The sequence below is a fragment of the Mirounga angustirostris genome, unplaced genomic scaffold, assembly GCF_029215605.1.
Source record: "Mirounga angustirostris isolate CCGP_5_RB_7025 unplaced genomic scaffold, mMirAng1.0.hap1 SCAF_6, whole genome shotgun sequence".
Classification (NCBI taxonomy): Eukaryota; Metazoa; Chordata; class Mammalia; order Carnivora; family Phocidae; genus Mirounga; species Mirounga angustirostris.
In genome coordinates, this window is record NW_026991714.1 from 130,326,966 (window position 1) to 130,343,424 (window position 16,459).

Genomic DNA, 16,459 nt, shown 5'->3' on the forward strand with positions numbered 1-16,459 from the left:
AAAATATAGAATCCATTACAAAGATTTAATTATCGTGTTCAGATTAACTAGTCTTACAGTTTATTTCCCTTACCTAATGATTTTCACATAATTCAAAAGCATTTAGCTCTTGGAATAACACATCTCCTAGCTGATTTCTAAGACTATGAACAGAAAGCTAAAAGCAAAGTTAAGATTCTTTTTTAAAAGACATTAGAGTTGGGGGGCGCCTGAGTTGGCTCAGATGGTTAAGCGTCTGCCTTCGGCTCAGGTCATGATCCCAGGGTCCTGGGGTCGAGCCCCGCATCAGGCTCCCTGCTCCGCGGGAAGCCAGTTTCTCCCTCTCCCACTCCCCCTGCTTGTGTTCCCTCTCTCGCTGTGTCTCACTCTGTCAAATAAATAAATAGAATCTTTAAAAAAATAAAAATAAAAAAAATAAAAGACATTAGAGTTGGGGCGCCTGGCTGGCTCAGTCGGTAGAGCATGTGACTCTTGATCTCGGGGTTGTGAGTTCAAGCCCCATGTTGGGCATAGAAATTACTTTTTTAAAAAAAGAAAAAATTTAAAGATATTAAAGTGAATTAAGACCATTAGGTCACTGTCTCTAGACTTCAATCAAAACTGAGTGTACTGTATCATGTATGTCCCAGTGTGATTTGAAATGACCCAAGAAGGATTACGTATTCCATAAATATATGAAACATTGTAATTAGAAAAGTTATTCAAACAACTTTAAATACTTTGGGGTGTTGTAATCATCCTAGGTTACTTCCAGATCTCTATACCTTGGGTCACAGCTGGCCCTTTGTTTAATATCTTCCAGTTCTTGGAACAATTATAAAAAGTTCTTTCTCATTTGTCCCTATAGTTGAAGACATGAAACAGAACTTTAAAAGTCTTAGTAACAACGTGTTTAAAATGTGCATCGTAAGGATGCTTCTGCCCTCCTGCATATGAAGATCTGATTTCCCCTCTATCTGTTCTTCAGTGTGGTTCCATAGGTACCAGATCTTCCTTCTCCCATGTCTGTCTTTTGACATGAATAAAAAAAAAAAAAAAAACGCTTTACAAGAAAATATATCCTCTGTAATCTCACTACCAAATCTGGTAAATTTCTGGTATTTTCTTCTGTGCTTACTTGTAAATATACATTTTTTTCTTTAAATATAACTTTGAAAAAAATATGTTGCTCTTTATAGCTATAACAATCATAGATTAACAATTCATTTAAAAGACAGGTCATACAGTCTTACTCCTATTGTTTACATTACACTGAGCATTTTATCATTAATAATTCTTCAAAAATGTGATTTTTAATGTTTATATAATACTCCTTTGTGAGATGTTTTAATTTATTTAACCATATTCATATTACTAGAGACGTAGAAGTTTCCAATCTTTTGCTATTATGAGAGTGCTTTTAACTCCTGTGCATACAAATCTTTGACTATATTTCTGATTTCCTTAAAATTGAATTCTAGGTCCTCAGCTGAGTTGAACTGGGTCAAATATGGTAATATTTACTTCCCAGAAAGATTGTATCAATTATTCCTACTGTGGGGGATGGGCTAAATGGGTGATGGGCATTAAGGACGGCACTTGTGATGAGCACTGGGTGTTATATGTTAAGTGATGAATCACTAAACTCTACTCCTGAAACCAAAACTACACTATATGTTAACTAACTGGAATTTAAATAAAAACTTGGAAGAAAAAAATTATTCCCACCTTCAGCAAGAAAGTATGCTACCAATTTCACTGCACTCTGCCTAGCAGTTATCAGCTTTAAAAAATTGTGATCTTGATAAGCAGAAAAACCTCATCTTGGTTCAAACATCAAGTTCTTAAAAGGATATTGAGATAGAATGTTTTTGATGATTGTGGTCATCTGTAGTTTTGTGGTTTGGGCAGTTACTTTTTCTGTTGTTCTAATGTGATGTTTGGTTTTTTTCTTATTGTTTCATAAACATTCTGAAAATACTTGGTCATATTTGTTCCAAATATCTTCCTCAGTTTATTTTTTGCCTATTAATTTTTCATGGTATTTTTGATGTTCTTAAGTTTTAAATTTGTATGTAATCAAATATGTCAATTTTTCTATTTTTAATTTTTTCCTTTGTGTGAAAGGTTCTTCCCCATCCTGAAATCATTTCAATATTCTACCATACTTTCTACTTTTCCAATAGGTTTGCTGTTTATAATGAACTCTTATTTTTGTCTGACATATGTTTTGATGTAGAGTATAACGTGAATATCCAACTTGATACTTTTGTTCAAATTGGTTTTTTTTTTCTTTTTGATGTCTGATCTTATCTATTTGTCACTCTTAGAAAATCTCATTTTTGACTGGACGCAGACTTAGAGGTAGAAGCTTTCAGAGAGGACAGCCTCCGTCTCTTGGCAGTTGGTTCCTGGCATTTTTCTTAGGCCTCCTTCATTCTCTTGGCCAAAAGTTTAGCATATTCTGCAGCCTCCTCCTTATTTTTCTTAGTGCGTTGTTTCTTCAAAGCAATACACCAACGTTTGTGCTGGAGGACACGTGGAGTAACAAGATGCTGAATCTTAGGCGCTTTGGTTCTAGGTTTCTTACCTTCTTTGTTTAGGGGTTTTTTCACAACATACTGGCAGACATCATCTTCTTTAGAGAGATTGAAAAGTTTGTGGATTCTGTTGGCTCTTTTGGGCCCCAGGTGACGAGGCACAGCAGTATCAGTGAATCCAGGAATATCCTTCTCCCCCTTTTTTTTACAATGACCAAGCTGAGAACACTGAGATTGGCATCCACAGTGCAACCCCAACAGATTTGCGCTTTCTCTCTCCAGTCCTCCTTGGTCTATAGCAGGAATGCCCCTTACTCAGCAGCAGGTGGACACAGCCATGGGTCAAGACACCCTGCTTCATGGGGAAGCCTTGTTTGTCATTGCCACCACTGATTCGGACCACATAACCCTTCCATTCTTCACCCAGAGCATCAGCAGCAATTTCTGTGGCCATACGCTTCTCATAAAAGGTACAAAGTTTGCATTCATTGTCCACTTCAATGAGTTTCTGGTAGCCAGTAGCTGGGAAAGAGATGTTCAGCTTCGTCCTGAAGCAGCCTACCACCTCCCAAGGCACCACAAAAAAGAGCACAAATTGTTTTTTTTAAGGTTTATTTTATTTCTCTAAGTAATCTCTATACCCAACGTGGGACTTGAACTCATGACCCTGAGATTCAGAGTCGGATGTTCCATCGACTGAGCCAGCCAGGCCCCCCTCAAATAATTTTCTTAACATCATTGTTTAATTGTTAAATAATCTATATTATCTATTTTGGGGAGGAGGAGAGAGTATACTTAGCTTTTACATATTCAAGCCTGTCCCCAAACTTCAACTCTTCCACTGATGTGATGAACCCTGCACCAATACCACACTCTTAATCACTATAGAATAATATTAAAAGGACCTTCTGTCTTACCATCATTCTCTTTCCAATTATTCCTATTCTCTACTTTTCATTCTTCTAGATGAACTTTAGTATCATTTATGTCCTCCTTGCTCTCTAAAACATGATAAACTTAGGAGTTATTTTCTGTGAAGAACTATATAATAATTAGGCTTTCCATCCAGGAATACATCTGTATATATTTAAATATTTTAAATCAATGATATTCTTGTAGTTTTCTTCACTGAGGTCACTCACATTTCTTCCTGAATCATTTCTAAGTATTTAAATCTTCTAATTGTGTGGGTATTTTTTAACCAGCATCTTACAACATTCTTTTATTAGTCCTAGTAGACCATTGCATTTCTATAATCTTCTTTTCCATAGCTATACTTTTTCTGTTTTTATTGCATTGGCTAGAAATTCCAGGTTGATACTAAATAACTGTGGTAACAATAGGTATCCTTGATGACTTAATCATCATTTTATTGTGAATGCCTTTAGAGTTTCATTATTTAATATAAATGTAGCTACTGATTTGAATTAACTTTTAATTGCTTGGACAGGGCTATAGTCAAATAAGCAAACTGGGGAAATTTTAAAGATGAAGAGTAATTACAGTCCATATAGACAGTTACCAATGTATGAACCGGTTACACCTTAAAAGTTGTTTTAATATGTTGAGAATACAAATTTCCCCACAAATAAAATGTTACAAATTATAGATAAACTCTCTGGCTTAACCCAAAGACTTATTGACCCATAAGCCTAAATAACTAAGACTAGCCTCAAGCTCTCCTGAGCTTTCTAACCATGATGTGTTAAATAAGGGAATCATTAGATGGAAACGCCAGTAGATGTGCAGCAGCCCATTGTGGGTCAGCTGTATCTATGAATAAGTCAATAATAATAAATGCTGGGTACCAGTGATTGACACATTATATATGTGTGTGTGTCACACTGACATATCAATTATATATGTGTCAACATGACATATATAATTGATATATCAAATATATACATATATATAATTTCATTTATTATCACTACAGCCTTAACAGTAGATCCTACCATTATCCCAACACCTAAGGAAATTGAGACTCAGAGACTTTAGAACTTGTATGCTACCAATTTACTTGGATTTTCAATAAATCATCAAAAAAAAAAATGTCCTGAAAAAACACTAAACTGCATTTAGTGCTGTAATAGTCTTCTAGCCCAGCGCTTCCCAAGTTTAATGTACATATGAATCACCCAGGGAATCTTGTTAAAATGCAGATTCTGATTCACTAGGTCTGGGATGGGAGCCATTTCTACATTTATAACAGGCATCCTAGGTGACGCCGATGTTGAAGGTAAACAACCACACACTTTGAGTAGCAAGGCTGTAGCCCACTTAATTAAATTCTCTGTGATCAGCCTGATTCCCTCTTTAAAAATGTGTATTATGAAAAACAAAATAAACAAAAAACACCCTTCATTTATAAGAACTAGATTTGGTCACATAACAAAATCCTTTAGTTATGGCAGATGAAGAGTCTTGCAGGTTACCTTTCAATTTGTTCCTTCTCGTCAATCCAGGAAAGTTGTATATGTAGATGAGAGGTCTTAGCCTCCGGTCAGAAAAAGCCACAACTTCATAAGGAACATTAGTTGCCACGACACCCACAACTCCATTCATACACTGGAGTACAGTCTTTTTCTTGGTTTCAATATTAATAAATATTACAAAATTCCCACAAGGGTAGCAGATGGTGCTGTCATTGATAAACTGAACATTCTGCTTAGGGAATCCTTGGACCCATCTTTGGGGAAAAAAAATATGTCACCATCAATATAAAACATTCCAAATACTTTTTTTTTTAAACAAAGCAAACAAAAAGCCATCAAAATATTGGAAACACATCTATTCTTTTTTCACCCCCTTACTGCCCAAAACAATCTCTAAGATAAAAGAATACATATGCTGGCTGTGAGACCAGTTTGAGTCCAGGCACTATAGAAATTTAGTCTTAGGTCTTAACAGCCTCCTTCAGAGAACTTTTTCAGTGAAGCAAATCCTCTGACCAAACCTGAGAAAAGTCTCAGAAGGATTTCTGGGGTTTGAATACTTGGAAAAGAAAAAGTAAAAACAACAGAGAGAGAAAAGAGCCTGATCTAAGACAAAACAGGGTGTATCCTGGGCCGTTCTATTATCTTTGTTTTGATTTTAAAAATAAGCTTTAAAAAAACAACTTTGAATCGGGCGGCCTGCTTTGTGGTTGTGAGCCAAGTAGAAAAACTGTTTCTTTACCAAGATGAAGGGTGTATAGCTGTTATTTTAGATCTAAAAATACAGATAAATGCAGAAAATAAATGGAATTAAGTCAACATGAATAAAGAGGTTAGAACACAAAGGAACGTATTTTTAAGTAAGGAACGCGTGGTGGGAGTATGCTTCGGAAGGAGAGTCTGATTCTACTTTTATTTAAATACTAAATTTATGCTTAAAGATGGTGGGGAAGGATAGAGAAGGACACTAGTCTGGTGAGAGACTTCCACGGCCTGGAGAGTAGAGCCGGGGCCGGCGGAAGATGCTGTAAGAAACTCTAAAATGTGGAAGCAAAGAAATACCCCTTTTACCTGTGCAGCTCTTTATACTTTTCCAAGACCACTAAAAGTGCAAATAAACCCAAAGTCAGTGGATAGTAGTTAGAAGGAAGGGCCTGACTGCCCTAACTTAGGGGGGGAATCACCAAAGGTGACAAGGACAGGAAGGCAGCATGGGTGTGGGGGGCGGGGAGGGGCGGGGGAGGTTATGGACGAAAGGTCAGGGGGAAACGGGAGTACTGAGCCCGAAAGACGAGGCAGAAGTGAGGAGAGGAGGAGCGCAACTGTGGATGAGTGAGAGGGGTAGGGTCACAGAAAAGTGGGGGGAGGGGTGCGAACAGCTGGAGATGTGGTCACTAAATAGGGGGACGGGCGATGGAGACAGGAGGTCACACAGGGAGTCTGCAGGAAAGCTTTGGGGGATAAAGAAGAGGTCCAGGTTTCCGGGAGAGCGGGTCTAAAGAATAGGAGGAAGAGGAGGGTAGGGAGGGGATTAGATCAGAGGAAGTTTCCCGCAGACCCAAGTCAATCGCCGGGCGGTGGACGCCGCACCTCACGGACAGGGACGCGCCGGCGGTGGCGTAGACGTTCTCCTCTCGCTCCCGGCCTTGCGCCATGAGCCGTGTTTCTCTCAGCCGGGTCCCGGGTAGGAAATGCCCGAGGCCGCCTGGGGTCTGCAGCGGTGACTCCAAAATCCAGCTGCGCCAACCGCAAAGCGTCCGTCGTTCCCACCGTATCCAGGACACTGTAACCCCTGCTCCCATTGGCTCTGCCTATAGACCTGTTCCGTCTCGAGCCTAGCGGATTGGTGGAAGCGCTGCCGCGGCTCAGCCAATGAGAGAGCGGTGGGCGAAGCGAGGGGCGGGCCCCTCGGAGTGGGTGCTGGAAGGCGTGTCCTGCGGCAAATAATTAAAATATTAATACTATCGAGAGCTGAGGTTAATATTGTGTGCTGACCACTCCAGACGTTGTTGCAAGCGCCACGCAAGCATTATTTCATTTAAGCTTCAAATCACTCATCAGCCCCATTTTACAGATAAGCAGAGTGAAGTGGAGAGAAGCAACTTGCCTCAGGCTGCAAAGTCGAGCTGGACTTAAAGCCAGGCGTCATCCAAATCTAGAGCTCCAAGCCTTTAATTACTATATTACTTTCAAATGGCCCACGGCTCTTTCAAGGAGGCAGACAGCTTCAGGAAGTAACCCGACCGAAAGGCCAACATCTTGCCTTCTTGCTTCTTTTTCCCTCTTATACCCTCTTTTCCCTCTCTCCCTTTCCTTCTCCTCTCCTCCCTTCCGTTCCTCTTCTCTTCCCTGCCCTCCCCTTCTCTTCTTTAGGTCTCTCTTCCCTGTCTTGCCACCTTTTCTCCTTCTTTTCGTTCACAAACTTTACTGGGTATCTCCCAAGCATTGAGCTAGTCGCTTGAAACAAAATAATGAGCCAAACAGATAAAATCTCTTCCTTCTTGGAACTTAGAGACTGGTGGAGTCCAGAAAGGGGAGGATTGACGTCCATTTCACTACACAAATACAGAATTATAGATTGAACTAAAAAGAAGAGGAGCATGATACTGTGAATAAACATTTATGTTAAGGTCCTTGATGTGGGAAACAAAGGCAACAGAAAAATTAAATTTCCTTACTACTTACAGTTCATTGACAAGTCCTTGAAACAGGCAGAGTGACATTCTTCTAGGAACTCAGCTGCCTCAATGTTAATACTTTGCTAAGGCAATCTTAGCCTGACCCCCTGATCCTGTACGTCTGCTTTAACATACAAAAATTCTTTTGGAAACTTCCTTTATCTTTACCCCCCAAGATATGTGTTGGCAATCCCCCAAGCATATGACCCACTGATATAAACCTGAAGGGTACCATAACTAAGGTCTTATTGGACAATAATAAATGACCTTTTCCTAATAATAGCTAGCCCCCCTCAAGGTCCTGGAAACCTTGCTTCCAAATTCCTTAGAGACTTTTGCTATCCCTAACTTCCTCCCAACTTGAAAGTATATAATCAGCCACTCCTCATGACCCCGGTGCAGCTCTTTCTGCCCACAGGTCCATCCCTGTGCTTTAATAAAACCACCTTTTACACCAAAGAAGTCTCAAGAATTCTTTTTTTTTTTTTTAAATATTTTATTTATTTGACAGAGAGACACAGTGAGAGAGGGAATACAAGCAGGGGGAGTGGGAGAGGGAGAAGCAGACTCCCCGCGGAGCAGGGGGCCCAATGTGGGGCTCGATCCCAGGACTCCAGGATAATGACCTGAGCCGAAGGCAGACGCTTAACGACTGAGCCATTCAGGCGCCCCGAAGTCTCAAGAATTCTTTCTTGGCCATCAGCTCCAAACCCCAATATCTTTCCTGTATCAGTCCTCACCTAGTTGGAAGGGCAGTCAGATGATTTCTGTGTGCATGTGCCATTTTCACTGAGAGCAGAAGGATGAAGAGTGATTGCTGGGGCTGGCAGGGGTCAGGGAAGTAAGATGGGCAGAGGAAAGTTTTTGTAAAGGTGTTAAGACCGGACAACAGATTGGATGAACTGGGAAGGGTAGCGTGATTGGAGCAGAGGGAGATGAGAAGAAAATACTGAAGACCAGGCTAGAGAAAGAGCCACAGGTCAGGTAAAGGCCAAGTTGAGAATTCTGGTTTTTCTCCCAAGAGCCAATGCAAACACATTAAATAAATAAGTAGGAAAATGACATGATCAAATTTATGACTATAAAAGATTCTGGCTGCAGGAAGATTACCAACTGGCCAGGAGAGTAGGGAAAATAAAAATAGGAAATTCTGTTAGGAGCCCATTTCATGGTCCTAACAAGGGGAGCATGGCAGGGTGTTCAAGCGCACCACTATTGGCATTTGAATCTGGATTGGAGGATTCGTGGGGATCCCCATGCAGGATATTTAGCAGCATCCCTGGCAGTAGCACCTCCACAGTTGGGACAATCAAAAATGTCCATAGAGGGCGCCTGAGTGGCTCAGTTGGTTAAGCGACTGCCTTTGGCTCAGGTCATGATCCTAGAGTCCCGGGATGGAGTCCCACATCAGGCTCTCTGCTCAGCGGGGAGTCTGCTTCTCCCTCTGACCCTACTCCCTCTCATGCTCTCTCTCTCTCATTCTCTCTCTCGCAAATAAATAAAATCTTAAAAAAAAAAAATGTCCATGGACATTGCCAAACATCCATTGGGGTCAAAATCACCCTTAGTTGAAAACAACTGATCAGTTAATGTATTAAAAATTATGTCAGAAGGTGCAAATCTATAGGATTTGGTGGTGGACTGATAAAGAGGGATAAACAAAAAGGAAGAATCAAGGATGGTTTTGGATTTCTGATTATCACGGTCAGAGATAGTGGTGCCCTTCACTGAAACAGGGTGAAGAAGGAGAGGAGACATGTGTTTCTCTCTAAAGAATTTTTTTTTTTTCTGAAATATAAGTGCCCAACACATGCAGTGTTTAGTGTTAAAGAACTGCACAGAATTGTCTGACAAAATCCCACATTTCTGAGTCACAGGGAGAAGTGGCATGAAGAAAAGTCAAGCCTTCCCCTCTGGTACTTCCTAAACCCTGGGCAGTTTCCTGTTGCCATTCCCTCACTAGTTGGTTCATTTGTGTTTTGACCAAGCCCTCCCTCCAAACATACCTTTAACCACAACCTGAGCATCTTAAAGCCAACAGCAGAGAAGAATGTGATGAGGTAAATCCTGCCACTGCTCCCAGGGTAAGTGGTAGAAAGAGAATATAAGGTAGGCAGGAAATGTGTCCTCTGGAAAAGAGATACTGACCAGGCTGACATCAGGCATGATCCTGGAAATCTGAACTTGCCCAGTGCTAGAGCAAAAGAAGAACTGAATGGAATCAAATTGGAAAAAGCCATCTTATGGCTATGTTACTTCATGAAACCTGACTGGGGTTTAGATGAAAAGGTCTCCAGTGGGGTTTGTGGGATATCTGTTGTTGATATTCAGGAGGAGATGCCCTGATCTGCACCATGTGAGTTACAGGAAGATGAGTGGCCTTTCTTAGTCTGGAGGGGGAAATATTGATCATATCAGAGGATGGACTGGTAGGGATAATTCAGGAAAATCTGTTCCAGTGCTCACTCTGAAAGATTTACAGATAGTAGAAACAAAAGCTTCCTCTAGAAACAAGTTCTTTCTCTAATCAGTGACCTGTAGGAGCAGCCCTAAGCATCCTAAGGTGATAACCAGTATGCTCTACCATTTTGGGGAAGCACCCAACCCCCCTAAACACAATCTACCCCTCTCAACTCCCTTTCTCCTTGCAAATCTGCCCCCTACCACCGTTAGACCAGTCCTGGACAGCATAAGCCTAATTCTCAGCATTAGGTTTTAATCTTTGTTGGAGAACTCAGCTCAATGCCCCCCCAAAACAGTAGTCAATTCAAGTTCATTGAACCCTAAAGCCAAAACCTGTCCACAACCAGCCACAGAACAAAAAAATGCTTATGTCCCACTAAGAGATTATTTCACTCCTGGCTTCTCTTAGGTTCCAATCAAACTCCATGATATCTGAAAGATGAATTTTCAATAAGTTTTTCACCCATTAACTAGGTTTTCTAGGACCATTTAAACGTGGAAAAAGATTACACAGCATACTGGAAAGCATTTCAGTAAGTAGATGAATAAATGATCTCTACTGTATTAGCTAATTATTTGCTTTTTGTGAAAAGTAGCAATGTTTATAAAAAAAGTTGAAAAACCAAGAAGTGAACATTGTTTCCCTGGGTAAAAAGAAATGTAAATAATGAGTGTTTTTTTTTTTTAAGATTTTATTTATTTATTTTTTGAGAGAGAGAATGAGATAGAGAGAGCATGAGAGGGGGGAGGGTCAGAGGGAGAAGCAGACTCCCCGTTGAGCAGGGAGCCCGATGCGGGACTCGATCCAGGGACTCCAGGATCATGACCTGAGCCGAAGGCAGTCACTTAACCAACTGAGCCACCCAGGCGCCCCAATGAGTGTTTTTAAGGTAAAGGAATAACCATTTGCAATAGGCGGTACCTTCTTATTCTTTTGTAGTTGGCCCATTTTATAATAGTGGATGATAATAAACCACAATTTATTGAGCACCTGTTATGTGTTGAGAACTTAATAAAATCTGGATCCTCCCAATAACCATGGTGCAGAGGAAACTGGGGCTCAGGGAGTTGAAGTATGTAACTCAAGTTGGCATATTTAGTTCTGCATAGATTTCCTCTCTGCTCAGCTATAATAATAACAGCTAACTCTTAGGCTGCTACTCTGTGTCTGCTACCATTTATGAAACATGTATTATTTTATCCTTACTGCATAGACAGGGAAATTGACTCTCAGAAAAGTTAAGAATTTTGTACAGGCTATCACAATCTCAAATGGATTTGAACCCAGGTATTTTTAATTGTCTTAAAGAGCCCTTCTTTCCAGAGATGTGCAGACTTGAAATTTTAAATCAAACTGGGCATTTAATTTGAATTGAGCACTTTTCCTAGAAGAAGAGGAAAAATAGGGAATCCTTCATAATTCCCAGAAGTTTTAGAATAAAGAATATGGGATAAGGTTACATTTTTATGGAAATTCTGGGACAATTAGTAAAAATGGCTGAATGTTATTATTATGTGCATTTAATCTAATGTTTTTGGGCTTTACTTTCACATTTCAAATATTTTTACAGTGTATGTAGAACATACCTTTATGATGACATTTCTTGTCCCAAGTTGCTTCCTTGATCTTGATACTGAAATAACTACACTTGGTTAGAACATGGAAAGGATTTGTAGCCAACATCCTAGGACACAATACACTGGATATACAGTGTTAGACAATGCTTTAAAGAAGATGACTGAGAAATTATTTAGTTTAAAGGGGAGAGGGGAGATTATCACATCAGACCCACCCTGAATGCCAAGGCAAGAATATAAATAGACACCTGTAAGCCATTTATCCAAATATTTTAAATGATTTATGAACCTTTAAAAGTCAAAACACAAATTACAAGAATGAAAATTAAAAATTCAAATCAGAATTTTAAAATAAAGCCAAAATTGTTATTTCACTTTTTGTTTTAATTAAATCTTTTAAAATATTTTATATCAAAAATTGTCATTCTAATGTTCAATATCCATCTAGTCAAAGTAAAGAATTGGTGTCAGGCTCCAACATGTTTCATCTAGACCCACGTACATAAATAAATGTAGGCATAATAAGATTTATATTGTATTGTAACACATTCCTCAGTCTCATGTGTTACTATTGCCAATGCCACATTAATTCATGAGAGCCCCGGAACCACAAATTGGAACCCAAAGAGAAGTAAGAAAATAGTTACTTGGGACGCCTGGGTGGCTCAGTGGATTAAGTGTCTGCCTTCGGCTCAGGTCGTGATCCCAGGGTCCTGCAATTGAGCCCCGTGTCGGGCTCCCTGCTCAGCAGGGAGCCTGCTTCTTCCTCTGCCTGCCGCTCCCCTGCTTGTGCTCTCTGTCTTATTCTCTCTCTCTCACTGACAAATAAATAAATAAATCTTAAAAAAAAAAAAAAGAAAATAGTTACTTGATTCTACTGGGAAAGGGTACTTAGTTATGAGAGCAGTGATGTATTCATATTCTCAGAAAGGAAGAACTAGACAAATTTATTCATCTGTCTTTTCTCTTATCCAAGCATTTCTGCCACTCAGATCTCCCCTACAGTCCCTAAATAGTTTCTGCCTCTGGTGTTAGCAGAAGTAACACAAACCTCACAGTGGTCAAACACAGTAAGTAGTCTGGTTTCCAGGACCTGGGACAACGGTGGAGAAATCCAGGGCAGGAAGAGCGTTCATCACCAAGGTGGATCTTTAGGGTCGCCAAGACTCTGGGGGAATGTTGAGCACTGTATCCTGCACCACAGAGGCATGGGCCCTCTGAAGCATGGGGTCCCTGGCAGGGGCACTCCTTGCGGTGTGTGTGATGGTACTATGTTACATATGTTTGACAAACTATGTAATGAAAGATAAAATAATGTGGGAGAAAAACTTTGTAGGAGATGATGAAAAAGGAAAACAGTGAAATTTGTAAGGAATATGATAAAAAACATTACAGTGTAACAAAAAGTCGGGAAGTTACCCCTGCTGAAGGTACCTGGTTGTGGAGAGCATTGAGATGGGTGGGGCAAGGCTTCTGGGGTCCCTGGGGTCTTAGATCCCCCCAGCAATTTTGCAGAACACAGGTTATCTCTGGATTCTAGCATGGACTTCATTTAAAGAAATCCAAGGGCCATTACTGATAGACAAAAACGGATCAATTTGCATTGTGCCATAAATATCACTTAAAATAGCACTTTAGGAGAGCATTAAGTACCAAGTTTTTGAACACCATGGTTCAGCATCATTACATATTCAAAATTTGATTTTGGATGTCCTTTTATAAAGCTTCAAAGTTCTGGGGCACCTGGGTGACTCAGTTGGTTAAGCGTCTGCCTTTGGCTCAGGTCGTGTTCCCGGGGTCCTGGGATCGAGTCCCACATCGGACTCCCTGCTCGGTGGGAAGCCTGCTTCTCCCTCTTCCACTCCCCCTGCCTGTGTTCCTGCTCTCGCTCTCTCTCTCTCTGTCAAATAAATAAATAAAATCTAAAAAAAAAAAAAAAGCTTCAAGTTTCATCCACATTAAATTCTCCATTGAACTGTCCTACAGAAGTAAAAGCTTATAAGCACTGAAATGCACCAAAACATTCCATTTTATATCCTTTCATCTAACTTCCCTTCTATTTTCTTTGCCCAAAGGTCTTTCATACTCGTGCTCCCTTAAACTAGAAGCAAGGAAACAGTGCTTTCCTAAAAATATACATTCAGCAGCCATATGTTTTTGCTGGTATAAACCTGGCATGACAAGTCTAAGATTGGATGCTTCATTGTATTCTATAACAAATCTTGAGTCCACAATAAGAAAGTGAGGATGAAGTGGTGAAAATACACATTTGAGTTCAGATTATACTCTCAGAGGCCATGTGATTTAGAGAAAAGAGCCCCCAGCCTAAATGTTCATGTTCTTATTCTTACTTCTTACTGGGTATGTGATAACTGGAAAAGCTGAAACTTTCTGAAATTTAACTTGATCAGCTACAAAGTGAATCTGATATTTTCCCTGCTTACCTTCACAGGATTATTTATGAAGATTAAATGAAATAATATATCTAAAGATGACTTTATATAAAATGTACAATATAGGCATATGGTTCTGTTACATGGTTGCAAGTCATTTCCCTCAGCTATTGAGCCTGGGAAGGAAGGTGATTTATATGCACACTGAAAGCCTGCAATGCATAGTGGGCTAATACTAAGAAGGAAGATTATCAAGTTCCCTTAAATTGTTCATTAGCATTGGTAGCACATGTTTGTGTTCTAGCAATTTGTATGATCTGTTTACTAAGTTGTGACCAATAATTTTTTTAAATGAAAGAACATGGAACATAAAATTTCACAAAGCATCCCACATGGTAGGGTAAATAATGTTTCAGGTGTGTGTGTGTGTATTTTTATATTTGATCACTTTAAAAATGCATTTTTTCCTTAAAAAAGTCAGTAAGTACTTTAGAGGTAACTGTGAGCAAGACATACTAGATTTCATCAAATCTCAGATAAAATAATAAGGGGGAAATCTACCAAAAAATTACAAAACAATCCTTTCTCATCACTCAGAATTTTTATTTTATTCTTATTGAAAGTGTTCTTTAAAACTTAGATAGATTTTTATCATAAAAGAACTGAAACTTATTGGGACCCCTGAGTGGCTCAGTCAGTTAAGCGTCCAACTCTTGATTTTGGCTCAGGTCGTGATCTCAGGGTTGTGAGATCAAGCCCCACATCAGGCTCCATGCTCAGCGGGGAGTCTGCTTCTCTCTTTCTCCCCCTCTGCCCCTCCCCCAACTCGTGCTCTCACTCTCTCTCTAAATAAATCTTTAAAAAAATAAATAAAAGAACTGAAACTTATTTAGAAATAGATTATTATCTTATATTACTCTTGTGGAAGTGTAAAAAAGAAAATATAAGTGACATGAGTTAGGGTTTTCCTACAACTTGTTCACTTTTACAATCCAGCTCTTTTGAATAATTTCTCAAGTCAGAGTCATAGGTGTTCCTTTACCCCTACCTTACTTGCCACCCCCCACCCCCTGCATTGTCCTCTGTGCCAACAAGAGCATTTCATTTAATAATGGAACAAAGGCACTCTCTTATTTTCTCTGGGATTCTCTTTCAAGCCATTGACATCCATCCTGCAAGCTCAAGCACAAACAATAACATCCGTGTCAGGACTACACCCAGCCTATAGTGATTTTAAGATATAGCCCAATTTTCAGAAGTGTTCAAAAGTGGAGCAATGTACAGCTTAGAATTGATGGAATATGGTAGTTAAGAGATCAGACTCTGATGTCAGTTCAGAATTGAAAAACCAGCTCCACCATTCAGAAGTATGTTGCTATTGGAAAGTCACTTAATTTCTTTTTTTTTTTAAAGATTTTATTTATTTATTTGACAGAGAGAGACACAGCGAGAGAGGGAACACAAGCAGGGGGAGTGGGAGAGGGAGAAGCAGGCTTCCCGCTGAGCAGGGAGCCCGATGTGGGGCTCGATCCCAGGACCCTGATCCATGACCTGACCTGAGCCGAAGGCAGACGCTTAACAACTGAGCCACCCAGGTGCCCCGGAAAGTCACTTAATTTCTGTCTCTGAGTTTCCTCATCCCTGAGATGGTAATATTAACAGTATTTCTTATTCAATTTAATTTTTACATAATTCTTCAGGTTGTGAGAATTAAAATTTTTTCATGTAGAACGTTTAGTAGACACCTGGCAGGCAGTGTGCATTCACTAGATGAAATTATCTCATACATGTCATTTTACAACATTTTCATTTAACAATATACCTTGAACATGTTCCTGCATCAGTTGATATAGACCTACATCATGCTGTTGGGGAGAAAAAATTTTTCTCTACCTTTAAAATTCTTTTGGTTGGTCTAAGAATTATATTGACATGGGAAAGATTAATAGGAGAAAATCAAATTTAATTATATATGTTTGGAGAATCCACATAAACATGAAAGATTCCAAAGACAGTCAGGCAAAATGAGGCATATATGTCATCCTGAACTGAGGAGAAGGGGGCAGGGATCTGGGGCTTCAAAGGGGAGGAGAACTATTTATAGAAAGATGAAAAAGAGCAAATGCTTGGTAAACAAATATTTGCTGGGCCATATAGAAACAGTATGACATAGAGGGAATTTTAACAAACAGACTTTGCTAAGTTGCTTCCTTTCTACCACACATAGTTTATATTATATTGTCACTTATGGTGATAGCTCCCTTCCTTGAACAGGTCATTTATCCAAATTCTTTTAGGTAGTTGAGGGGGAAAGTCAAAGGTTCTTCCTGAGCCTTTTGTTTCTTAAATATAATCAGCCTAAAATCCACATGCCAAAGAAACCCATTTTGGAG

General features: G+C 39.7%; 1 protein-coding gene and 1 pseudogene across 1 annotated transcript in view; both read right to left on the reverse strand.

Moving 5' to 3' along the window:
• The window catches only part of CFAP43 (cilia and flagella associated protein 43), a 115,198-nt gene extending 108,472 nt beyond the window's left edge, over nucleotides 1-6,726 (reverse strand). Inside the window, exons 1-2 of the mRNA XM_045878775.2 lie at nucleotides 6,545-6,726; nucleotides 4,955-5,208 (exon numbers count right to left, since the gene is read on the reverse strand). Coding sequence (XP_045734731.1) covers nucleotides 4,955-5,208; nucleotides 6,545-6,609 — 319 coding nt within the window. The 5' untranslated portion in view covers nucleotides 6,610-6,726. The remainder of the gene's footprint in view (nucleotides 1-4,954; nucleotides 5,209-6,544) is intronic.
• LOC129045910 (small ribosomal subunit protein eS6-like) lies at nucleotides 12-4,943 on the reverse strand (annotated as a pseudogene).
• Nucleotides 6,727-16,459: the final 9,733 nt, after the last annotated feature.